This window comes from Grus americana, chromosome 3 (genome assembly GCF_028858705.1).
Source record: "Grus americana isolate bGruAme1 chromosome 3, bGruAme1.mat, whole genome shotgun sequence".
NCBI classification, from domain to species: Eukaryota; Metazoa; Chordata; class Aves; order Gruiformes; family Gruidae; genus Grus; species Grus americana.
The window spans coordinates 100,754,681-100,781,953 of NC_072854.1; the positions used below are offsets into that span (position 1 = coordinate 100,754,681).

Sequence of the window (27,273 nt, forward strand, 5' to 3'; positions counted from 1 at the left end):
GCCCACCGGCCCCGCTGGCGGCTGCTCCCCTCAGGCCCCGCTCCTCCGCCCCAGCCTCGCTCGGACACTGCCCCACAACCGAGCCGCCCCTCTCCCACACAACCCCTTCACTACAGCCGCGGCGGCCCGACACCTCCCGCCTCTCACCGCAGGACATAACACCACCAACTGCCACACCACCCCTCCCCGCCGAGATCCCTGCGCCGCCGGGGGAAATAGTCCCCTCTCCCCTCCGCCCCCGCCCGCCGGGGGAGCACGGCGGAGCACGGCGGAGAGGTCCCGATATCGGTGCGAACGGAATCCTTCCGCCGCGCCGCCGGGGCTCTGCCGGCATCCCCGCCCCCTTGGCTAGATCCGGCCGGGCCGGCGCGGAGGGATTCCCGGGGGCTGCGCGGCACCGGGGGAGGGGGAGCGCGGGGCGGTGTGAGGGGGGGAGGAGGTGCCGGCGCCGCGGCGGCCCGAGGGGGGGGCGGGGAGGGGGCAACATGGCGGCTCCGTATTAACTTCCCCCCCTCGGCAGCCCGCGCTGCCGCCGCTCTCCCCCGCTCTCTCTGCCCAAGCCCTGATATGCCGGGTATGATGGAGAAGGGAGCGGAGCTCTTGGGGGCCAAGAGCCGGGCAGCCCCCAACGGCACCAAGAGCAGCAGCCCCTCCAACGGGCACTACTCGGAGCCGGAGAGCGGCGGCGGTGACAGTGGCGACGAGCACGGTGCGAGCCTGAGGCCGGCCCCGGGCCGCCCCGCCAGCGGGGGGAGGGGGGTGGTGGAGGCGGCGGGAGGGGCGGCGAGCCAAGACGCCTCCCCCTCCCCCGCGCCGGTGTCGGGGCGGCGCGGGCGCTGCCGCCGCCGTTACTCCTCCGCCGTCGCGCGCCTGTACTGCGGAGGGCCGGGCCGCGGCCGCGTGTGAGGGGGGGGGGGGGGCGGGGGAGGAAGGGGGGCGCGGGAGCGCGCGGCGCGACCCCGTGGCTGCCGGGCGGCCCCGCGGTGCTTAACGATGGGGAGTGTCTCCCGGGAGCCGCCGCCGCCGTCCCCATTGTTCCGCTGAAATAAACTCCCCCTTCCCCCTCTGGCCCCCTCCCCGGCGGTCGTCGGGGCTTAATCCGCGGCGGCGGCGGCGGCGGCGGGCGGGGTGGCGGGGGGGGAGGTGGCTTATTCCGCACGGCCGCGGCGAGGCGGCGGGGGCTCCCGGGCGGCGCGTCCGCCAGCCCGCCCGCCACACGGCGGTAGCCTGGGACAGCGCCCGCCCGGGGACACCCAAGCCGTTAATTTCTCTCCCCGCTTTGCGTTGCAGATGTAGGAATGAGGGTCGGAGCGGAATACCAGGCGCGCATTCCTGACTTCGAGCCCGGTAAATCGCTTTTCGGCTGTAACCTGACATCTTGCCGCCGCCGTTCCCGAGGCGGGAGGGATGGGGTTTGGTGCTGGGGTGGGCTCGACTCGGCGGCGGCCGCGGGGTTGCATTTATTTTGGGTTTTGAGCCTTTGTGTTGGCGATCCGGTGTCGGCGGCGGGAGGCTGGCAGGAGCAGCATCTGCTCTCTGTGCACCCGGGGGTGGGGGGGCATCGCGGTGGGAAATTTTCACTTCGGTATCAGCCGTATTATGTGTATCCGGCGGGAGGCGGCGAAGCAGAAAAAGGTTGGATGCTTCCCCCACACAAACACTTAAACCATAACGCATATAGTATATTAACAAGGTGATTTAAAAATATTTGCCGAGGGGTGATGGATGTTCTCGGGCAAGGGTGGGAAGTGATGCGCCTTGCCGGAAGCAGAGCAGACCTGGCTGCGTGCTGGAGGCGCTGGGTGGAAGATGCGCTTGGTGGGAAACTCCTGCCCCTGGTTTTGTGTGCTGTAGTAGCCTCGCTAGCCCCGCTGTTGCAGGCTGAGCTGCTCTCCTCCGCCTTCCTTACCCCCCCCCAGCCCCGCCCCGAGGAATACTGGGTACGCTTGCATAGCCTGGTACTCGGTTTTAGCGAGTTAATTGCTAGAATGCTATCTTGCGTTACTACACTGAGCAGTGAGAGCGTAGGAGCGTTTATTAGTTTTGCTGTAGTGGTCAGATGAAGCCTATCTACTTTCCTGTTCTCCAAACAGGCTCCATTGGTGTCAGATGATTTCCTACCGGAAGAGGATTGGGCCAGAGCTTCTCACATAGTGCCTCCTAAAGCTGGAGCGAGCCCCTCTTGATGGGCGCAAGTCCCCACAGGCCAAAGAAAAGGCCGGGGGAAAGAAAGGGGGAGGGTGGGATTAAATGGATGCATGATCTTGGCATAAGGAAATGCCTTTCCCCTAGAAAGGAGCGCATAGTCTAGGTCTCTTTGTTAATAAGACTAACCGTTTACACCCTTTATTCTTACATTGCCTACATAAAAATAAACATAAATAAAAATGATTGTTTCTAACATGCAGCCTGGGCTTGTTTTTCCTACAGGCCACTTAAATTAGAAAAATTGTTTTCCTTTTGATTAAAAGAACTCTTCACCCCTTGTAGGACAGCTGAGGTTCTGTGGTTTCAATTTTGTAAACTGTATATGCAATGGTATCATTGTGTTTGCAACTACAGAACTAATATTATGGTCTCTTATAACCAGACTTTTTAGAGCTCCTAAGTGTTTCTGGAGGGTGGAGTTTAACTGATGTTCCTTTCCCCAATAACTGGGATTAATATATATTCCTTTATCAATTTCCTTAATGATGGAAATATTTCTTTAATAAGTCTTGTGTAAGAGGCATAATGCATAGTATTGTTCTTAGTGTGTGTATTTTGATTATTAGGGCAAAAAGATAGTAATTTTTTTTTTGAACACTTAAGTCTTACAAAATTTAAAAAAAAAAAAGTCCATAAAGTGTGTAAGTATAATACATACTTAACATGGTAGCATATTGGTTATCTGAGGAGATCTCAGCAAGATTTTACGCCATGGTGGTTTGTTGGTTGGGTTTTTTTTCTGATGAGTCTTGAGGCGTCATTTCTTAGAGATGGAAGTAACGCTGGACAAAAAGCTGTGCTCTTTATCATAGCTACGCTTAGATTACTTTTTTTGGTAGCAAAAAATTATGTAACAGACACTCCATCATACTTCTAACTTTGCATATATGTACATAGGCACTATTTCTAATTAACTAATTTTAGTGCTGTTTCTTCTTGGAATGGTTTTAATGACTTTTTTTGAGGATTTACCAGATATGTTAGAATGTATGTTTATTTACAGTACATTGACTGCTGGTTTTAGCACCATTGAAACAAATAGGTGGGAGAAGGAAATCAATGACAGATGAAGCTAGACAGAAGTCCAAGAAAAAGTACACACACAAAATACTAACATGAGTAAAATAACTACCAATCCTTTGGCCTCATTTAGCCTGTGTTGAAAAATATTCGTAAGCAATGCTCTACGACAATACATTGAGGAACAAAACATTCATGATTAAAGTTGTGACTAGTAAATATTTTTTTTAACCTGAGTTCATGTACAAAATAAGAATTTTTTTTAAAGAAAAAGTGAATCAACTGTTTGTCAGTGTCTCTTGGAAGCAGTGGAATGTGGTTGGAAGCAACAATTAGGAGAAGTTAGTTTAAACATATTCTTTCTTACCTCTTCCCCCGCCATTCCCTTCTTACAAGCAAGCCTTCATATAAAGCTATAGGGGAAATAGCTTTTTTTAATTGTCACTAGATACTACTGCAGTGAGATAAATTTTCTCACTGCAAAAACCAATTTTAATAAAAATCCTATATATCCTTACCTAACTTACTGAGTTAATAAACCATCTCCTGCACTCCAGATTTTTGTTTCCTCACACTGGTTTTCCTATAGTGCTTTATATTCTTGAGGTGAAATTGTTTCTGCTCGTACTTTCTGACCCACCTCTAGATGTAGCAGGATGTTACAAAGCTGGTATCCTTATCATGTGGGCTGTTTGCATTCTCTTGGGGAGTGTAGGGGAGAAAGCCATCACTGGAGATGCACCGTACTGTTGTGTCATCCACACATGAGAGAACTGCTAGAGAAGTTTTATTCTACTCAAATTTGGACTTCCCAAAGACTTTAGTATGAATTTTGCTTACTTAGTGCTGAAATACTTATTTCCCATTTATCCTCTTCTTGGGCTGTCAAGAAGAATGTTTTCTAACTTGTAAGGTCACTTATGGAATCCATTTCTGTGTACGTCTTTATAACTTTTCTCCCTTTAGTCTTCCTGTATGAATACAGGGTTTTGCAATCGGAATTATTAAATGGTGTGGTGAAGTATATAAAATTTTCTACTTATTCCATGCCATCTGTCATCACATTCCCTGATTTTTTTATTTACTTATTTATTTTTAAGATTTCCAATCCTTTACTTTAGAAATTTAGTTTTTCTTCCTGTTAGTTTCTGTGTTTCAGTTCCTACTCTGAAAGCGTAGTCTTAAGCAGATGATCATACTTTGTATGCTGGAAACCAATATACTTTTAAATTGCCATGCTGCCCCACAATGCCCTTATTAAGTCTTGTATACTTCCAGATTTTCATTTCATTTTCAGTACTTGGAGTCATATACAGAACAGCATCTTTGGCATGTACTGAACTTCGAATGCTAAGCTGAAATTTAGAGAGTGACAGCTTGCTGCTACAGTTTCTCTATTCTGGAAGCCATGGAGAGTGCCTGTGGGTCATCTCCAGCTAGCCCCGTTTAGTAAGTGGTATCAGCAGAGGAGCGTAGCAGCCAAAATACGGAAACCTCTTCCTAAGTGGCTTGAATGTGGGGTGTGGGCAAGGGGAAACTTGTTGTATTTGAGATGTAGCTCATGTTTTTTCTCTTTCTTACTGGCTTAAAACTCTGCTTTTCTAAGATGCTTTGGTTAACGTGTTGCCTGGTATTTCCAGCCTCTGTCCATAATAAGAATGGATCTGGCAGATAAAGATCACGTTGCCCTTGAGATATAACACAGCCTTTTTTGGGAGGGAGTGCTGCTCACTTGAATGCTTGGAGTGCAAAGGACAAGAAACAGTTCTCATAAAGGTAGATCGTGGTCCTGCATGTAGAGATGGAGGGATCTCTGTACTGTAGCTATGGATGTCCTGTGTTGAGGATAGGATGCCTTCCTTCAAGCTACCTGTATGTATCCCATCCTTCCTTTGTCATCCTTACCTTCCTCTTGGCAGTGTGAAGATGCCACCTGAATGGAAACAGTTGTCTGATTCCTGCTGGAGAAACAGCCTTGCTTCGAAAAGGGGTGTTCTGGTGGGAGCTGCTTGTTAGTCACCTGAGGGTGGCACCTCAGTAGGGGAGTGTCACCGCATACGTGATGTCCTGCAGGTGCAAATGATAGGACTCTGAAACTACATTTTTTTCACTTTAGTACTTGAATATTCAATACCTGATAATATCCATTATATCCGCTTGTCTGCAGGCATCTGGTATTTTTTTGGAAGGAAAAACTGAGGGTATATCCATGTTAAGTTTAGACCTTTTTTGCTCACAACCTGAAATTCTGATGCATTCTGTAGTGGTCCTGTTTTCTCTTCATCTCTTAGAGTGGAGTACAGGGTAGCGGTCATTTATGTGTGATAAAAACAGAGTGGACAAGAGAAATGTGCCTGTAACATGTTTGCATTACTCTTAATGAAATAATGCATTCCTAATGACTAAAAATGGCATGCTTTTTTGCTCTGAAGTAGAAGGTATATAAGAACAAATTCCTTAATATAACAAAAACCCTTTCAGAGCTTTGAAAGTGGTGCTTTATGAATGTATGTACATTTTTAACCTAAATGCACCATAAATGCTGTAACAAGTTATCTGTCTTACCCATCTCATTTTGTAAGACGCATGAGTTCTCTTAGTTTTTCTAATTAACTGGTTTTCAAAGTTCACAGTCATAATGGATCTAAAGATTGCAAAGATGATAGCAAATACAAAACACTGCCAAACTAAAGAGGGAAGAGCAGCAAAACATAGTATGTAATTAGAAAGCACTAAGTTGTTCTTTTCCAAAGCATTGATTTGTTTTGTTTCCTTCAACAAGATGTAGAACCTAAATATAAAGTGTGGAAGCTTAAAATGGAGTGAAAAGTTACTTGTTTCACTGAATAAAAAAATCCATCCTTCTCCAAGAAGGATTCAAGGAAAGTTCCTCTGAGGGTGATTCCTCAAGGAATTCATACTGACACAAGTGTAAATACTCCAATTGTTGAGCAATGTCTTAGCAAGATAAACTGTCGTAAACAAATAGATTGTAAGAGGCTTTATCTAGTAGCATATGTTTGTAAAATATTCATGAAAAGTAACTATTAGTTCATGCTTTTTCCAGTATTGGGGAATTTCCTTTCCTTTTACAGTGTGTTTTTAAAAACCAGAGACTGTATGATTTAGTGCTTTGTACAAAGTTGCATCAGTATTGCAAAAATTGCTCTGTCCTGCTGATTGGTTAGGTAACCTGGACTGCTTCCCTTGCTACATTGAGGTGAAGCACAAACAAAAAAACCACCACCACCCCCCAAAAAAAACAACCAACCAACCAAAGATGACTTTTACACCTAACTACTTTCTGCAGCTACACAATTTGCTTGGCTATGAATATCAAAATTACATGTCTGTGAAAATCAAGACTAGAGAGAGACAGATGAACAAAATTGTTTCTGGTATAATTCCTTGTTGAAAGGATCACAGATGGTGACTGTATTCTACCCCTTACCTCTTTTTTTGTTGTTGGTTTTTTTTAAAGAAGCCTAACTTAACACAGCATGTAGTGATAGGACTACTGCTTCACTGTGAGGGTGGTGAGGCACTGGAACAGGTTGCCCAGAGAAGCTGTGGATGCCCCCTCCCTGGAAGTGCTCAAGGCCAGGCTGGATGGGGCTTTGGGCAACGTGGTCTAGTGGAGGGTGTCCCTGCCCATGGCAGGAACTAGATGATCTTTAAGGTCCCTTCCAACCCAAACCGTTCAGTGATTCTGTGATCCTGATACTCCTAGAGTACTAATGGACAATCATAACTTCTGGAGGACTGTTCAAACACAAGTACTTCTAAACTTTGCACCCATATCAACTTTAGCAATGCGCTTTAATGCTGCAATTGTAACCAGTATCCTGTCTAATATCCAGTTATGATTGAACCTTATAAGAGTAGTGTTCAAATTCAGCCATTTGATGTCTTAAGGAAATAATGTAGAATTAATGATATTTTTTTTCCCTCTCCTTAGTAGCTGGGCTGGACTTAATAGGATTGACTTTTACTTACTGCCCTGTGAATAGTTGTTCTCTAGATCATATTTACAAATACTGAGACTTACTTGTTTTCTTACAGGTGCCACAAAATATACTGATAAAGATAATGGAGGGATGCTTGTATGGTCTCCATATCATAATATTCCAGATGCCAAGTGTAAGTCCTTCCCTGCTTAGGATGCTTAAGTATAACTAAATAATAGTTTCTGGTGTGCCTGTTTGCTCTTTATTTTACATACAGTGAAATTGCAAATTAGTAAATTAAACACAAAGCTTCTCTTTTTTTTTATTTAGAGAACTCTGGGGAAAGGGAAAATTACCTTCTCATTTTATAGTTAAGTCTTTGTTTCAAATCACACTGCCTGTGTTGCATGATCATCAGTGCTTGTGAAACCTTTAGTTATTAATAAAAGAGTAAAACATCTAAACATGAGGAATTTGCTGCTCTAAACTTCTAGGAGAAGGAGTTGCGGTGGATAAATTCAGAAAAGATGTGTTGAGGCCCAGTTCAACATGAAATTACTATTGCTGTCTTATCAGGAAAAACTGAGTATTTTCTCCCTTCAAAAGTGACCTGAAATACAGGAGTCCTCTCACTAAATATGATCAATTATCTGTTTAATCTAGCTTAAACCTGCCTCCTATGCTAGAATTTCCCATATCTAGCATAGGGGAGTAAACTTTGAGGATGCAGTCATGAGAACCTGGTCCTCAGGACAGTTTCTGCTTATTACCAGTAGTTAAAGGTTTGTGTCCCTCTGCATTTGAGGGAGCATACCTTCTACTACTGCAGAATAGTTCAAAATAAAATACTCTGCAACTATGATTATTAAACACTTTCTTAATTCCTTTAAAGTACAATTAACTCTTTGCTGCAAAAGTTCAGGGCAAGGACATCTCTGGTCTATTTGAATAATGAGGATTTAATTATTTCCTTTTCTCAATCATGCTTCCTTTCAACTACATTTAGTTGCCACTTAATTGTGAATTGTAGAAGGCAAATGGAAAGAGTTTGTTTCTTTAAAAATAAAGGACCCATTGAAGATCAAAGCTAGCAGGACTTAATTACAAAATGATGGGAAGTGTTCAACTCAAAACTGGCTCTAGTATGACCAAATATGATTTAAAAAAATACGTTATTGGTGAATTTGATGACCTAATTATTGAATTTTCATATTCTCTATTGAAAACTGACTTCATGTCAGGTTAAAATTAACGTTGGTCAGTGAAAACTATATTAATATCGAGGATATGCACAATCATTGATCTAGGATCTCTTTACATTGATTTTTAACATGTTTGGGAATACAAACAGTAGAAGTAGTTCAATTTAAAACTAACCCAGGTGTCTGGACACCCCCTGCAGCGTGTCTCTGTTAGGATTGGGTTCCAAGAAGACATAGCCTTTCAATAACCAGCTAGTCTCTGATTTATTTAAATAAATGATGAGCCTCTGTGGCTTTGTTGTAGTAAAAATGTGAAAGCAGGCATCTTTTTCACTGAGAATTAACTTGTGTACAAAGTTTATAAAATTAAATGTTGGATTAAAGACAGTAGGCTTATTTATTATTAATAAAGCTATGAATACATTTAACATTTTGGGGGACATGGGCCTATGCAGTGTATTAAAGCATGGGAAGACTGTTTCCCATGTTAGATGGCTAATTCTGTGTCACCTTATAGCAGAACTAAAAGTACCGAAGAATAATTCTGAAATTGCTTTGTTACAGTGGATGAATATATAGCAATAGCAAAGGAAAAACATGGATACAATGTGGAACAGGTAAGTGCTATGAAATGAGAGTGCTCATTTAAAGGATTTTTTTTTTGTATAAAAGTATAACACAACTCTTTTTTTTCTTCCCTTGGTTACCATTAATTAACGCTGTTTCTCTTCAGGCACGGCAGCAAACACTGCAGTTAAATGGATCTGCATACAGTTGTGGTCTGGATTCTCTGCAAAAGATTGAGCTCTTTGTTTTCATGACATGCTCAGCTTGTAATGTGCACTTTTGAAAGGTTTGGTATGTTTCTTGATACACTGGGCATGTCATGCAATTGTGTGTGTATATTTAGCTAAAGAATTTCTTAGGAAAGCAGCTTACAAATTTAATGTTTAATATTAGAATTCAAATATAGTACAATGTTGAACCATTAATTGCGATAGGGACAGCACTGGAAATGTTTCTTGCATATTAAAAAAAAAAAAAAAGAGGCAAACCAATTTCTAAGAGAGTGATTTTTTTCAGAGGCAGGAAAACAGAATCAAATTCTGGGTTTGACAGTAGCAAACAAGTTAACTTTTTTTAAATAACCACCATCCTGTAAAAAGTACAGGATAAAACTTTGATAGTCTGCACTTAGTTCTATTGCAATTTTCTTCCTAAATTAATAACCAATTTGTGTAAAAGTGAGATTACCTATTGCAGAAAATATTTAGGGTACAAGTGGAAACAAGTTGTATGATCAAGTTTTAGAGGATGGAAGCTCATAACAGCAAAGACTTGCTAGTCAACTGCTATCTGAAAAAGAGGCTGTCAATGTTATGATGTTCAGAATACCTGCAGTTTGGTGACGTTTGTTTATGGCTTGGCTTTTGCTAGGGGAGAGAGGGAACTGAGACATCTCAAAATAAGTCTACAAAACAGGCTAATTTTCAAAACAACTTCTGATACAAAATATTTGTAGACTGTTCACAGTGGAATAGAAATTATCTTTGCAAGAGGTGCTTGTCACTTGTCATTTCAACAAGAAAAGAGGTTTGCTACATTCAGGTTATTAGAGGATGTGAAATCAGGGGTTTGGAGAGCTGATGAACAACTGGTGATCATGTCTGCACTGTCTGGTTGAAACAGAGTGCATTACATTTTCCAATTGCCATGCCAGACTTGGCATCAAATCTGTCATTGATTCTCTGGCAGAAAGTCTAATCAGCATAAAATTCTTTAATAATATTGAGAAATGAAATTATGTAAGAAAATATATTTAAATTTCCATTCCTTATTAGGTGCACGTGACATGGAAGTGACCGTGCTGTTATTTGTGGATTGGAGAGTTGTAGAAAGACCTCTCTCACTTTGAACTTTCAGACTTGCATTTTGGATGATCCTCTGGCTGCTGAAAAGTATTTTTATTTTCTTTTTTGAGTGGGCTGGTAATAAAGGCCTGAAGACCTATAAGGAACTGTATAGGTGATACATGCTTGTAAAGGAAGAAAGCAGGTCAGATTTGAGCCTGTCAGCCTAGTTCATGCTACTTCAGAATTACTGCTGCCATGCCAACCATAATTGTCTAGCTTTCATACCTTTAATAAAGTACAGATGTGCCCACTCTTCATTTCGTCTCTGAAGAGAATTTTGTAACCTATAGTACATGGCAAATAAAATTGTAAATACGTTTTGAGAAGGGGTTCTGATAGTCAAATTTTATTTTAAATAAATAAATTACTTTTTTTTTTTTTAAATTGTCTCAACAGTTTAGAAAGTTGACTAAATCCAAAAAGGGTCTATTTCTTTTCAAAGGCTCTCGGCATGTTGTTCTGGCACAAACACAATATTGAGAAGTCCCTTGCAGATCTCCCTAACTTCACTCCTTTCCCTGATGAATGGACAGTTGAAGATAAAGTCCTATTTGAACAAGCATTTAGCTTCCATGGAAAGAGCTTTCACAGGATCCAGCAAATGGTAAAGTAATATTTTAATCAAAAGCATTAAACAGTTCAGGTGCACTAAGAACAAAGGCTCCTGTTAAGCTAAACTTTCATGTTGATTTCTGTGTAAGAACTTCAGAAACAACCTTGAATATAAGATTTAAGTTAATATCGTAGTCTCTCTTGGACCTATAGCTTTTTCACGCTAATAAAAAAAGCCCCTTCCCCCTTTTTTAAAAATATATATGAAATACATCCCTCTTTCCATCTCATCCATGCATTTAATATATTTGGGTAAAAGTGGTTGTAAATAGAGCAGAATTATAATCTTGAGTGGAATTTTAATTTTAAAAAGTATTAATATGTTAATGAATTCTTCTAGCTTCCAGACAAGACTATTGCAAGCCTTGTAAAATATTACTATTCTTGGAAAAAAACTCGCTCTAGGACAAGTTTGATGGATCGACAGGCTCGAAAACTAGCTAATAGAAATAATCAAGGTGACAGGTAAGTTTTATATTCTTAGGTAGCTAACCAGAGACTCAAGTCTTTCTTGGTAGAGGTGTCAGAGTAATTTCTAGCCATTATGTTTCAGCGTGAACCATGTTTTTAGGTTTGAGCATCTGTGGTGATGTGTCTGCTTTTAGCAAAGGGTTTGGTACCTGTGTGTTAAGACCTATATTACTCCAGTCGGTGTGAGTTGTAAGCATTCAAGAGTGTTATTTAATGGATAACTGTAAAAACAAGGGTTTAAAAAAGCGTGAAGTCTGGGAATGTGGTTTAGAAATTATGCTTTATTTGAGAAGTCTAACCCTATACTATTGTGTGGGGAGGAGAGTGTTTTTGTAGGTGTGTGGGGTTTCTGTTTTTTTTTTTTTTGTTTGGGTTTTTTTGAACTGGAATGGAATTAAAACTGAAAGATTAACCACTGTAAAGAGCTGTAGCAATTAGAATGCCCAACTACTGCTTTATAACAAAACTTTATATAAAATCTTATTTTAGGAGACTTAGAACTGCTAGCAGTCAAAGAGAATTAGAGCTCAAAATAGTTTTAAATTGTCTTGGATAGAAGGGAATGACGTTTCCCCTAGTTACTATGAAAATAAAATTATATTGCACTTAGTATACTTGAGTATTAACTTGCACTTTTTAAAAACTGATTTAATATGTTGAATGTATAAGTAACATAATCATGTTTATATTGGAAAGTACAATTTTACATCTACGGAAAACTGCCTAGCTAGAGCAAAAGGGTCTATTTAATTGTATGTTATTGAAAAGAGCTCCTGAAATGTAAAATCCTTATGCTTACTTAGTGACCTTATAGCTGAAACAATTACAGAAAAATAGATTAAATGACCAGCTTCTTATAATCTGTCCTTAGTGATGATGACGTGGAAGAAGCTCATCCAATGGATGGAAATGATAGTGATTATGATCCCAAAAAAGAAGCCAAAAAGGAGGTAACAGATAGCTTAATGGTGAATGTCGGTTTTTCTGTGAATGTGTTACTGTGAAGGATATGACTTGTAGTAAAGGAGTTTACCTTGTAGCCTGCTGAAATCACAGGAGTTTTGGGTGATCGAGATCTCGACAACTTCTGATTGAACAATATTTTATCATGTATTTTTGCCGTTCTGTGGACATAAATGCATCTCTCATTACCTTCACTATCTCTTGAGAGATCTGCAAGTTTTAGAAGAGATGTATGCTATTGCTATGTGGTAAAACAACATTTTCCCACCTGTGTCTTGTTAATATGTTTACAGTTTTACTGGTTGTAAATTATTGGAATCTAAATGTTTTCTTTGCATTTTAAAATTAAATGACAGTTTTCCAAGAATAACTTCTTTTTTGTTCTTCCAAAGCCACAGTGAGATTATGCATTTCAACTAATACGTGGCTTTATTGAGACACTTTCTACTAATAAATGTAGGGAAAAACATTTTTGTCTCCTTCTGAACGCTTAGAGCACATATCTGTAAAGCTAACAGTGTTTGGGGTATGTTTTGGGGGTTTGGGGAGTTCTTTGGGTAAACATTAAGTCATTTATGAACAAGACTAGAAGAACACAGTTAAGTTTGTAAACGTTTGATTGTTACTTTGATCAACTTACTGCATTTGTGATTTTCCTAAAATGGGACGGTTCATGCTTCTTGAGAATGAGAAGAGAGGTAGTGCAAAACCTCAGCATTCCCATGAAGTGGTATCTAGGATTATTATTAAAACTTTGCAGTTCTACCAAAAGCGATAGGTTTAGATTCCATTCTCAGCTTTGCAGTGACCTTCAATGTATCGCTTTATCTGCCTGCCTCAGGGGGAAAAAAAAGACAATTGCCCCTTTCCATAAAAGGGTTTGAGATTTATTTTTTTTTAACATGCCAGGATATGTTTTTTAGAACTTGAAATGGCACAAGGTCTAATAATGAACCTTTTTACTTTTCATTCTGCTGTTGTAACAATGTTCTTGCAGTCTGTTGATCTGAGTTGCTGCCTAAGCCACTTCTAAATAAGGGCTATTTTGTTCAATTTACTTTATTTGGTTATCGTTTGAATTGGTACACACAGTCCAGAATGAAAGTAGTGTGTTCATGGATTTCTAGGAACAGGACAAATAGGTTTGCAGTTTGAGCTATTTGGATCTACATAAGATAATTTTGTGATCTAGTATTTCTGGTAGGATTTGTGTACTTTCACTTCCGAAGCAAAGTATAAACTGAGTAGGCTACTTGAATGCACAGAGCAATAGAAACTTTCTGTTACCAGAGAAAACTAAAACAAACCAAACATTCTAGCTTGAGAGAATATTTTCACTTTAAATCCAGATTGTACAGACAGGAACTGCAAATTCATACTGAAAGAGCAATGCAGAATCAAAATACAAATTGTATAAATGAGCCAGAAGTTAACCTTGGGATTTTTAGATGTCAGAGATGTAAGGCTCTATATAAATTTTCCAAGGAAGAGCAAGTATCTTAAAACCACTTAAGATGGCCTCTATGAAGTCTGTGGACTGGATTAAGATGTTACATTAGCTGGGAAGAGGATGTGGCAGAAGGTCAAGCATAGTAGGGCAAAATACTCTGCTGATCCATACTAACGCTACAGAACATAATAACAATGGCTGCTGCAATTTGTTTTCTCTTCACTGTGATCAGATGACCACCTCCTCTTAACCTGCCTGGATGCCAGCAGGGAGGAGCAGTAGGGAGCTGCTTCAAGTAGCAGAAAGCCTGAATCCAATCTCTGTTCTGGTACTAAGCATTGCTTTGAATTGGAAAATCCTTGCAGGGAAAGTAATTTTTGCTTCTCTACTCCTGGTCTGTAGGGAACCTACCCAGTTGCTCTATAGGAGTCACATACATGCAGACTAGCTGTTCTGCAGCAATGCTCATTGAAGACAAAGCTGAAATTTTTAGGTGTCTGAACATACCAAAACAGCAGTTACAAAGACTTCATCTCCCCTTTGCTATCCCTTTCCACTTCAAAAAAGCAAACAACAAAGGCTTAAGTTTGCTAAATTACATGGAATTTTTGTAATGACTGCAAAAGCACATCCATCCTCTGTCTTCCAAATCTCAAATCCCCTCCCAAAGCAAACAGCACTTGCTTTCCATAGAATGCTTGCAGCAGGGAAAAGTGTCATCTTGCATTCTTGCCTATCCTGCTTGGCTTTATCTCATTCTTCTCCCCTGATCTTCACCTGAACTTTTCATATCTTACCAGAAATAAATGTGTAAATTCACTGATTACTTGGTTTAAACTTTTTTTTTTATATACATATATTCTTTACCTTCTGCATGCAGAAGAGGTTCTTGATTTTTGCCCTCTTTGACAGTATTCAGACTGATTTCTATACAATGTATTGTATTTTCAGCCATGTTAAAAAAAAAAAAAAAAGTTTTGGAAAGTGACTTTTCTCAGACTAATGCAGGCTTATCCAGCAAATGGTATGCTCCATCAGCTCATCTGCAAGACTTAGTTTGGATACTACATGCAGAGGAGGATGTTAGCTTAGGTTTTCTTTGTCATAAATATGACATTACAATGCTATGTGATACTTTATTAAAGAATAAAGATGTATACAAGATACTGTTATTCTTTAATGATTTATTTCTTGTAAATTAAAGGGCAATAACGAGCAGCCTGTTCAGACCAGCAAAATAGGTCTGGGTAGAAGAGAGTATCAGAGCTTGCAGCATCGCCACCATTCTCAGCGTTCCAAATGTCGTCCACCAAAAGGCATGTACCTGACCCAGGAAGATGTGATAGCTGTTTCCTGTAGTCCCAATGCAGCCAACACAATTCTTAGACAGCTGGATATGGAACTAATCTCGTTAAAGCGACAGGTACCATGGGTTATTGGTCTTGTTTTGTTTTCATCTCAGATTGTTCTGATTGTAATGATTTTGAAGATTATCTGTGAAGATTCTGAAACTTCTTTAATGTGAGTCTTACTAATTTTGTTCCACAGTTATCACCAGAAATGTTGGACACTGGCTGACTAGCTGTTCTTCGGTTTTGTTTTCTATGTTCATCTGCTCTTGTGGATAACATGAAACAAGATGACTTCCTTTTAAAAAAAAAAAAGGGGGGGGGAGGTGGAAGGGGGAGTATGGCATAAAAACAATGTTACAGATTTGGGAACAGGAAAAAACCAAAGTCGCATTTGATGGGGGTTTTTTTTCAACTTTGTTAAAAGTATTTGTGTGATAAATGAGAATAAGACAAGTGAAGCTGAGACAGCTGCATTTCTGATTCTTAATTGTAGCTGCTTTTCTGGATGTCCTTCCCCACCTACCATGAAAGTAGGGGAGGTGGGAGGAAACATGGGCCTAGTTATTTCTCTATTTGAATTGATGAGCTTTCTACTTCTTATTAAATTTAGAAAAGCTTTGTAGTCTTCACCTTTAAGAGGACAATTGTCTGCGTCCTTCACATGAAGAAGTTAACTTTTGGCATTTAAAGTTGAAACGCAGCTTCTAAGGGTACAGCAGTATGTGCATGCTTGCTTTCTAGGAGCGATGGGGCTACAAAGTCAAGGCTTATCTCCTGGAATTTCTGCATCCTTATAGACCGCTAAGAGCAGCCGCGTTGCAAAATCATGGAGTGAAAAAAGCGTTTCATGGGGTTTTTGCTCCCTTGTATTCTTTTACAGGAGAAATATGCTTCTTTCTGTCACAGCAGGACTCTGGGGCTAAATAGCATAGGTGGGTTTCACTCTTTAGCCTAAGTGTAGGTGAGTTACAGCCTTGAGGTTGTGTTTCTCTTTTTTTCTTGCAGTGATCTCGGAGATGCAGCCTTTGGAATCTCCCACTGAGTTGTCTGCTTTTGTGTCCATACTTAAGAACACTTGTAATAGCTGTGCACCATAGTATGCAACGCTATTTTCTTACCTGTGTTACCTTATGTGCATCACTGTCAGGTTTAAATGGTTAATAGATATGTATATGTACAATTTGGAAGCTCTCTTCTTTTTATAGACTAAGATATTTTATTTAAATATTTTAAATAATTTTAAGAATCACCCTTAAATGAAATCATGATGATCTAAGGTCAAGAAAAAGCAGCCTGTCAGAAGGAACTAACTGGAAACATCTCCTAATTTCCCCCCTCCCCCCCAAAGTGCTTTTTGGAGAAGAAGTTAATATATACAATACATCTCACTTAGATTTCGAAGAACTAAGTTTTATGTCTAGAATATTCTGCATTCTTCTTCAAGAACATATGCAACATTATCAAAACTTGCTTGTTATGTCCTGCTTTTAATATTCCTGCAGACAAACTGTTCTTTTGAAAGACTGGCTTAAATATTTTTCTCTCCATAGTAAACTGTGCTGTATTTTTTAAATTTTTTTTAAACAGTTAAAAGTAGTGAAGCCTTAAACCATAATATTTCTCTTTCTAACTTAGGAGGTACACTTGTGGCAATCCTAGTGAAGATATATGTGTAAAGTGACCAACTTTCTTTGTGGAGCTGATTAACTTTGTTGTTTTTGACCAAGGTTCAAAATGCTAAGCAAGTAAACAGTGCACTTAAACAGAAAATGGAAGGCGGGATTGAAGAATTCAAACCTCCTGAGGTAAATCAGAATAAATATTAGAACTTGTGGCCTTGCACTTACCTTAGTGGGAAGCTACAGAAATGTGTTTTGCTGCAGCATAGTGTTTGCATTTCAGCAGCAGCTTAAACAGGATCCGTTGAATTACATGCAGGGGTGAGTCTGGCTTCTTTACAAGAAATTAGCGGTAGGCTTTTTTATGGCAACTGGCTGAATAAAGAAGCAGAAAAAAATGAAATGTCATGTCTATTCATGACAATAGGGAGATGAAATTGAGCCCTGATATATGGGGGTTTTTCTGATTAAAAGTAGATAATACAGATTGCTAGCAGTAAATTCTATGTTCTGTGTAAAAGCATGACTATATATACGTTTGGGCATCCAAAATGAATGATTTATTACAACTGAAGTTCTCTATTTTTTTTGCTTATTTTAAAGACTTGCATATGAAACATAACGTGAATGCAAAACATTCCAGACACCAAGTCCTAATAGTTTAGATAAATGTAACTATAAATTCAAATTCTGTCTGCATAAAGATCATTAGCTTGTGCATAAGTTATGACATAGCTGATATTAAGAACTGCAGTAAAACAGAGGAAAAAACTATTGCTGTAGTTCTAAGCTCCAATCCTTAAATGCTACTTCCTCTATATGAAAGCAATCTTAAACTATAAATTTATGGCTTATAAGCAAGAGATGTTACAAAATGTAGTGCACGTTAAACACTTTCTGATGCTCAGATATTTTGCAGCTGTTGAAACATTTTAATGATCTTTGTGCCATTTTTCTAATTTTAATAGTCTAATCAGAAAATCAATGCCCGTTGGACCACAGAAGAGCAGCTTCTTGCAGTACAAGGTATGTTAATAGTAGTAGCAACTTGAAATCTGATGCAAAGGATTTGAAGAGGTACTCAGGCTTATGTTTGTATTTCCCTTTAATGAAAAGGTAAACTTTATCTGGTCTTACAAGAAAGTCACTGAGAAAACAGCAAAACTAGTGAGAATATTTAGGGCATTCATTCAAGCAACATGACGCTAGCTTTTCAGTTACCCATATTAAGTCTTGAATAGAAAAGCTAAGCTGGGTTTAACTAATGTAGTAGTACCAAAAGGTCCCTTCAATCATCTTCTAAATCACCTTACATGAATTTCTCTAAAGTGGAAGACTGAAAGAATAGTTGAAGTAATAAAATTTGAAGCAAACACTTACTAAGACATCTCTCTGTATTCTTAAAGTAGGAAAAAGCAGAAGTGAAACTTCTTTACAGTTACCTGCTCTTTTATTCCCTCATGAACAGAGAAAAGTATCTACCCAGTGGAGACCTTTTAAGAGTCTGAAGCTGGATATGGATACTTGACTAACAGTCTTATTGGAGAAAAACCCAACATTTTCTAGTAGGCTATTGATACAGCTGATTTTCAGTTATTTCATTTATATGAAGGAAAACTGACTCTTGTCTTGCCTTAACATGCACTGCCTAATCAAGGAACATGCAAGGGAAATACCTGGACAGACTAACGCTGTCTTGAAGACACTATATATGGATCATCTTTTCTAAGATAATATAATCAGCTTAGTTATACACATCTGCTTTATTTCTCTGTATTCTTCACCCTTAAAATGAAAGACTGAATTTTAGTATAAAACCTTCAGTTGGATAGGAATATCAGTGTAAAATTGTCAGGTGTGCCATACCTAGTAGTTATTAGCCAGGTGACTGAACCTAAAGTTAGGCTAATTTTGAAGCGTGAATGGAAATGCTGAAGAGCATGGTGTGTCTGAAGTCATGCCTCTCAACTTACATGCCTCAGACTGGGATTTGCATTTCCAAACCGTTTTCTGTCCTAAGGTCATCAGCTCAGTATTGCTAGCAAGCTCACTTTTTAATTTTGTTCCCAAATGCAACTGAAGGAGATGCCTATCTTTAATATGATAGTCCAGTAAGTAGAATGCTTGCTGGAGAAGTGGGGAAAATCCAGGTTCGTTGTACCTGCCTTAGCATGAAATAATTCAAACCATCTTGCATTTTCACAGTTTAGTTACCAGAACTCTCACTAAGCATCAGTTTGGGGAGCAATAAGAATGTGTTTAGCTTTTGTTAAGCTATGGCAGTATGTGACTGACAAGGTAAATAATAAAACTGGAGCACAGGCAAAAGAGAATGAGGGTTGGTGATGACTCCCTGGAGAGGAGTTCTAGTCTTCTGGTCTCTTCTCTAGGGAATGTTTCATGTTTTATAAAGATAGTCAGCCTCAATATTTAAGAGTGGGGTGAGAAATCAGGCCTTCTGAAAGAAACCTATTTTCGTTGAATTTACATGTGCTGCTTATATGTATTGTTTCCTTTTTAGTCCTCTTCTTTTACCACTGTATAAATGGAGATGGGAAGAGAACCTTAACGCCAGGAACAAAATATTATTCTTAACCCTCCCTTACCTACTGCCCGGTAGTAGAGTCTCCCTCCTTGAATGAGAGTGCTGTAGGTATTAACCCCCTGTCCGTCAGGCTAAGGACCCTGATCTCTTCAAAATACTTGCTTGAGCTAGTAGACTTATGCAAGAGCCATGCTGTCTTTTGCCCTGACTCTTTTTTTTTTTTTTTTTTTAAGAAGAAGGTAGCCATGGTTGCTGTCCTAAAAGCCACGATGTGTGTTAGGCTTGAACTTCGAAGTTGACTTGACCATGGGGACATTTAGTTTGTACATTTAAAATAGATTTATTTCATCAAATGTATTGATACATTTTGGCATGTGCTTTTAATAATTTTACAGAAAGCCATAAGCATTAAGCAGGTAGGTTGCACTTCTGTGTTTTGTTCACTTGAATTCAGGCATTAAATCCAACCACAGAAATCATAAAAATAATCTGTAGTAATGTCATTTTGGTACTGTTTTTCCTAAACACGAAAAAACTTGTCATCTGTGGGCTACTCTCAAGAGACTAGCTGTAACTAAAGAGGAGGCAATGAAAAAACCCACCTTAAAATAGAGCCGAGTGTGTAATCTTAAAAGCAGTGTGGCTGCCTCCAGTGGGGTTGTGAACTCAGACTTATATCTCTGACTCAATCTTTTGCAGTATAATTTATCAGGTTACTGTTCAATTTTGTCTGAATAGTTATTGAATGTAATGGGCAACTTCATCACTTAAAGTGTTCTTAAGTTACAAACTTTATGTATAGAAATGTATAAGCAGGATCATCTTTTCAAACTAAGATCTCGGCCATATGAAAATTGCAGTTGCAAAAATGGTTTAAGACTTGTTCAAAACAACAAAATTTGAATTGAAAAGCAGTGCATGACTTCCATAGCAGTTGGGACAACTGGGATGTAACTCTATGTAAGGTAGTTGCCAAGAGCACTGTCATCCCATCACAGTGAAACTGCAGCTGTCATAACCCGGAGGTTGCCATTAACTATTTCTGCCTTGTTGTGGAGCTGTATTATATTGCTTCGGACCCAGGCTAACGCTTTGTGTGCCTTGCTGTTTGCTGAGCTGCACAACGTTAGGCAGCGTAGACAGCATCAGACTTGGATTTATGAGTTTCTCTGAGTTAGACATTCAAGATTGTAACAGTGAGCATGCACGTGTTCAAGTGCACCTTTGCAGCTGAGCAAAGTTTTGAAGAGCTTGAAGGATTACCATGACAAGGGCTAGAAGTGAGGGTAAGCAGTCATCTTTTTTGAGCTTCACTTTCAGCAACCTAATAAAATTATTCTTACTGAATAACAGATTAAACACTTTAGAAATAATTGGGTGATGTTTAGCACAGAATTTGTATAAGGATGTGTAAGTAATGTGCACCAATTTGAAAGAGATGATGGGTTGGCATCAACTCTTACAGATAAGCCAGCACCTTATGTATAAACTTTCATAAACATGTATTGAACTTCCTCTGTTTCTGATGCAGCTTAAAAGGAATTTACTACATCATTGTGTAGAAGTCATTGTGGTGATGCTAGAGCAGTAATAATACTCTGAAAGGAATCCAAAATGAGTAGTGCTCGTAGCTAAACTAAGGAAATTTTATTTTCTTTAGATATTTCTTATAGTGAAGGCAAAATACACTGTTTTCAAGCTGTTTGCTTGGAAATTGGCTTTAAGACCTTATTTGTGACAACTTTAGTTGAAGTTAGCCAACAGGCTCGATTGTTTTGCAGAGTAAGGGGAAGGAAGAAGTATAGACAGCATAGTAACAGAAAAGGCTGAAATCACTAGAAGTCTGTATTAGGTTTCAAACAAGAACGTGGTTTGTTCTGCTGGGCACTTTGTTCACCTGATTAATTGTACAGGGTGTTAGATATGTTTCAGTGGACATTTAATGATCATTATAAATTAGTAAGGATGGTAATGGTAGGGTAATCAAAGAATATTAAAGCACTGGAGGGAGTGCTCTGTGGGCACACAGCTTTTAAGGAGTATAGCTGATAGCTCATACAACTGATAAAGTGCAGAGCCAAATCCCTGTCTTTGCCTAGATGCATGCTCTCCCACATGGCTCTGCTAGGTTCCTTTGTTTTCTTTCCAAGGTTCTTGCAGTCAGGATGGTTGGATTCTTTTGTGTGCCCCAGAAAAGATCTTAAATAATGTAGCTGGGCTCTTGACAGTTGAAACATCAGCTTCAGCTACAGAAATTGTTACTATCCTGGAGCTGAACTTTTCTCTTAAATTGCAGTGAGTGTACGTTACCACATCAGAAGTGCCTATTAATGAAGACAGTAGAAAAGAGCAGAACATTCTGAAGGTCATACTCTTCACAATTAAGTTGAAAAGAAACATAGCTTTCAGATTTGAAACAACTCTCACTTTCTGAATCCTTTGCTTCACTTTTTGAAGTGAGGCATGAAATCAGGCATAAATTTCTTTTCCTCTAATGAGACAAAGTGCCTGTCCTCTAAGCACTGTCATATGTTCTGAATTAGTTTAGTTACAATTTGACTTCTGTGAAGCTCCTGATAATTCACGCATGCATAGCTGAGAGCAAAAAATCAGTCTCCTGTTTACTCAATCTGGAATAAAATTCTGTTTTATTTCTTTTAGTCTCCAAACTTTTGGACACTGGTGATTAAAAATACACTTTGTGCAGCTAACAGCTGTGTTCTAGGATGCCGGAGAATATGAGGATTTTTTTCTTAAGCAGGAGGGAGGAAGAACTAGACACGTACCCAAAATACAACTGAGAGAAAATCAATAAGCTTTAAGTTATAATTCCAATTTTAGGTTAAAAAATATGGAGCATTGTACTCAATGCTTTTGTTGTGTTATATGCAAATGTAGGTTTAGAACTTTAAAATGTGCATGTTGGGATTTTCTTGTGAAGTGCTTGTAAACAAAAGTGATGTCGATATGAAAATGAATGAAAAGAACGAGGCAAAGATCGTCTCTCATGCTGCTTCTTGCGGGAGAATTTGATCCTGGAGGCTTGGGCTGGGCTGTATTATAACCAGACACCAGTAGCTTATTTTTACTTACATGCCCCAAGGTGGTTGTCCCAAACCCCCATATTCTTCTACCCAGTTCAAATGGTGGACAAAAGCTTTAAAAAGACTCTGTCAGGTGAATGCTTGCCAGTTGCTCCTTGTAGCCTCAGTAGAGCATGTCACAAGCACAGGGATGAGCAGTATATTGTGATTTATGGAAATGTGCCCCCCTGTTCTGTCCTGTGCTCAGTCCGGCAGCTACTGCCCTCTACTACTCCTGCTGCACAGGTTGTGGGCAAAGAAACATCCGCGTGCAGCTGGCAGAGAGGGAACCTGTAGAAGCTGTCAATGTTTGTCACTCAACATTTCTAGTGTTATACCCTGTTTACAGCTATACACACATGCTCGGTCACCCTCCCTCTCCCATCTTGAACTTGTGTTGGGCTTCTGCCCTTACTGCAAGCACACTGAGGGATTTACTTTATTTGTCAGAGGCCAGATCTCTGTGGTTTTAGGTTGGGAGGCTTGGTGAGTAAGCCAGGATCTTTAAGAAGAGTGGGTAATGATCTTTTAATAAAGTTCTTGATTTGTATGTTGATAGCTGTGCAATTAAAAATTATTTTGTTTTAATGGAAATTGAGGCCGCCTCCTAATTGAGAAGTCCTCCTAATTAGCGAGTCCTTGGTTTGCAGGTCCCATAGGTTCTCTCTATAAATACATCACACGTAGCTGTGTCTGACTGATTCTTCACAGCTATGTTATTTACTTTGCCTTCCAGGTGTCCGAAAATATGGTAAAGATTTTCAAGCTATTGCAGATGTAATTGGCAACAAGACTGTTGGCCAAGTGAAGAACTTCTTTGTAAACTACAGGCGTCGGTTTAACTTAGAGGAGGTATTGCAGGAATGGGAAGCGGAACAAGGAACCCTGGCTTCTAATGGTGATGCTTCTGCTTTAGGGGAGGACACAAAAAATACTTCTAATGTGCCATCAGGAAAGAGCACTGATGAAGAAGATGAGGTGTGTTTTGTGTACCAGAAATAAGTAAGCATGGGTTGAGGAACAGCATTTTATTTAGTGATATAATGTAAGGTTAACTGGTGTGGAGTGGCAAACCGCATTCTAAAGAATGATGATGAGCTTGCATAGAACTTCAGCCAATGTCGTTAACCAGCTGGGAGCAGGACTGCACCTTTCATAGTGATGATCACGTTACTGTTTTATTGTTAAAATACAGTTCTTGTTCTAGAAGAAGACTCTTGCTTCATAAATATTTTTAGTTCTGCTGTCTATAATGTTTTGGTTGGTGATTTCTTTTCAGTAACTTCTCAGTTTTTTTGTTTTGTTTTTTTAAATGCTGTTTCCTGTGTAGTGGCCAGTGGCAGCCCAACTGCATCGCATTCTGGCCAGGATGGCTGTTCACGCAGTGTTGTCTTTGTCCTTTGTGCAGGCACAAAGCACTCCGGCCACTCAGTGTTTAGGCCCTTCACCTCCAGCACAGGCATCTGCTCCAGCACCTACCGCTCCCATGGCAACTTTAAATCAGCCGCCCCCGTTACTTCGTCCGGCGCTTCCTGCTGCTCCTGCTCTCCATCGCCAGCCTCCGCCACTTCAACAGCAGGCGCGATTTATTCAGCCAAGGCCGACTCTAAATCAGCCTCCCCCACCGCTCATCCGCCCAGCTAATTCCATGCCTCCTCGTCTAAACCCAAGGCCAGTGTTAACCACGGTTAGCGGCCAGCAGCCACCCTCGCTTATTGGAATTCAGACAGAATCTCAGTCCACTCTGCACTGAAGAAATAAAGCAGAATTATGCTAACTCCTACATTTGAAAAATTGTATCAATGTACTTTTTTTTTTTTTCCAAATAATGAAGGGGAGAAAAGAGCAAGCCTTCACAGGTATCAGACCAGTTTTACAGAGGAGCAAGCCAATAACTAGAAACAGAACCACGTGAATGACCACCTGTATAAAAATATTTTTATGTCGAAGACTTGTACAGCAGAACACGACCTACAATACAGCCCTCCTCTACATGAATAACTGTTGAAGGAAGCTAACTTCTTAAATGAATAAATGTTCAACACACCAAGATTTTGTTTAACTGATTTTTACTCTATTTATTTTATTACAGTCCTTTGTAGTCAAGCATCTAACTACAGGAAAGTAGTCTGGCAAATCTAGGAATAGGTAATATTGTAGGAGACTTAAATGTAGCGTTGGGATTTTGTGTGTGTGAATTATTATTGGGTTTTTTTGTGGCTTTGTTTTTGTTTTTGGTTTTTTTTTTACTTTTTAGTGCAAATAAATAATGGCCTTAGATTCAGAATTTTTGGCCCTGTTTAGATAACAGTAGAAGCATTTCACGCACTTGTAAAATGTAGGTGTTTCTTCTCTTCGTGTTTTTCCCAGAACACTTTTTCTTGTTTAAAAAGGTACTGTCTTATTAAATACTCCTCTGAAAGAGTATTCTGAAGACTCAATGAGCTATTGTACCAAACTTAGTAAATCTCACACATGTTCTACTCATAGAAGTTAACTGAAAACAGGAGTCCAGTTTCCTGCTGCAATATCTCGTGTGGGCTGGGGTGGAGAGAGGGACAGAAACTTCTACTACCCAGGGGGATGACAGGAGAGGAACCATATAGCAAGAACCATTAACTTAATTTGTTATTCCACTAATTCTTCTAATTTAAGTACAGTAGAATTTCATTCCTCGGAGAATGGCTGTGTGCAGTTTGTGTATATTAGATCATTGATACCTTCCCTAAGAATTCATGAGGGAAATACAGAGGCTGATGGTGGTAATAGAATATTGTGGCAGTGGAGTTACCTGCTGCCAGCCCAGTCTTGCTGTTAAATGATTATCTCTGATTTCTGGCAAAGTTGATTAGCTGGGTTGAGGCTATTGGGGGTGGGGGGGCAGTGTTTAATTTGTTTTATTAAATAAGTAAAATCTACATTTCGGTATTAAAAATTGCTTCCAAATTTTAGGAGATTGAAAAGTTTTCTTTCCACTGCATTCTTGTCTGAAACCTTGATTTATGCCCAGCGGTGTTTGGGGAGTGGGAGGGGTTAGTGGGGTTTGGTTTGGTTTTTTTTTTTTAATTATTATTTTAAAAAGTAGATGCCTCTATCCTCCAAGTAAACCAGGCTGCAAATTTGAGTAGCACTGTTTGAAACTGTGTGACCTGAATCAAGGTATTGAAAAATATTGCATTCTTGACTATGTAATAACATTCATGTCAACTGCCATACTATTTAGAAAATCAGTTTTGCTTATAGCTGAAATGGTGTTTGAAAATCCTTTTAAATCCATTCTGTTATTAACTAGATTTGCCCTTGACTAAAATGAGACTTTATTTGAAAATGGAATGTGCTCTCCCTAGGCTTTTTCACAGATAAATTGGATGGTCTAACAATCAGTTTAGGAGCTGGCTAAGGTCTTTTTTTATGTGCAAAGGGAAGTTCTTACAGCATCAGATCCTATTTCATTTGTAAATCTAGTATTAAAGTTTGATAGTTGTGGCCTGAATTGCCATAAAGGTGTTTACCTTTATGGTTTAGTTCTTCATTTTAAAATATTTTCAGATCAAACTTGAGAGGTTTTCCTTTCCAAACAGCTTTCCCTGGTGTGCTGAGGTCTTGTACAAAAGGTCCTCCTTAGAAATTTTCTTTTGCATCGGGGTAGATGCTTAGCCACTCCGTGAGCATCAGATGACCTCATCTAAGAAAAGCAGCATTGTAAAGCGAGCACCGAGGAGTCTGTGGTCACTGAAACTTGTGTTCTTGGAGTCATAAGTGTCCCCTCACCAGCTACACACAAATCTGGCTGCTTTCCAGACTTTAAAACTGATATGAAACCAACCTGGTACATTTTGACATCCTAAGTATCTCAATTTAATTGTTAACAGTGATAAGATCCATCTTCAGGATTTCTTTTTTCTTTTTCTTTTTTTTTTTTGCATTGAGTCTCCCAGGTGTGTGTATTGTACCTTTGCTAATTTTTGTCTTGTCTCTTGTCGATAGACTTCAGTATGCAGAATGTTGGGTGTTGCAGTACAGTTGGCCACCACCAACTGCTGTAAAACTGTTCAGTACATTGTAATTCCGTTTAATCTTGTTTAAATATTCTATAACTGGGCAAAGGTGCTGTATTTGAAGGGGGGAGGGTCAGAGATGGGTAGTATTTCTTAATTTACATACACTGTAGCACACAGTAGGGAACTCCTAGCATTTGTAGTACTAAGTAAGTATGTACATAGCAAAATGTCTTTATTGTGTGCTTTGCAGAATATGTGCATACAGTTTGCACGTCCTGTTTTGGGGGGTAGGGTTTGTTTTAAGCAGTGTTTGCCTGGAGAGTGATATGCTTGCTGCTTAATCAAAGGATTAAAGTTTCAAAGAAATCTGTGTCTTCTATTTTTATGTACCTTGTAATGGTCTAATATGTTAGGGCCCTTATACTGTGATTCTCTTCTAAATTCATTTATATTTTTTTAAGAATTAGAAATAAAATTATACAATGGTGTTGATTTCAGTGGGGAATTTCTTTTGCCATATCTAGTCTCCTGTTTTGTAATGTAGTAATGAACTCTGACTTCAAGGTTGGCTTAATTTTGTCACTTTAAAAGATGTAAAATGTTTGCACACTAAAGTTTGGCAGAGAACGTGTATCCTACATTGTTCAAAGCTAATGTAACTCTACAGCTTTTTGTACAGTTTATTTTAGTTAATAAAGCAAATCGGTACTAAAAAATGACAGATTTTACAAATGCAAGGCATAATCTGAATGACGTCTTCTAGGAACAGCACTTGCAAAATCTGGATGTACAAGAGCTATCAGATTTAATTGTTGCACTTTAAATCAGAATGGGTATGAAGTTAAGCAGGTATTTCTGCATTAATAAAACAATCACTAAACTTTGCA

The 27,273-nt window shown here is 39.5% G+C and overlaps 1 protein-coding gene across 6 annotated transcripts; it reads left to right on the top strand.

Moving 5' to 3' along the window:
* Positions 1 to 445: 445 nt before the first annotated feature.
* On the top strand, positions 446 to 27,273 carry RCOR3 (REST corepressor 3). Of its 6 annotated transcripts, none has more exons than XM_054821201.1 (12): positions 446 to 709; positions 1,291 to 1,347; positions 7,291 to 7,368; positions 8,942 to 8,994; positions 10,733 to 10,894; positions 11,243 to 11,367; positions 12,245 to 12,323; positions 14,991 to 15,209; positions 16,866 to 16,943; positions 17,726 to 17,783; positions 23,122 to 23,363; positions 23,794 to 27,273. In XM_054821201.1, exons 1-12 carry the CDS (start codon positions 568 to 570, stop codon positions 24,136 to 24,138), a joined length of 1,638 nt encoding a protein of 545 aa, XP_054677176.1. In that variant the 5' UTR covers positions 446 to 567; the 3' UTR covers positions 24,139 to 27,273. The 6 variants fall into 6 exon arrangements, with proteins under 6 accessions (XP_054677176.1, XP_054677182.1, XP_054677177.1 ...); XM_054821203.1 differs by lacking the exon at positions 446 to 709 and adding an exon at positions 815 to 905 and having other exon boundaries at positions 1,289 to 1,347; XM_054821207.1 differs by lacking the exon at positions 23,122 to 23,363.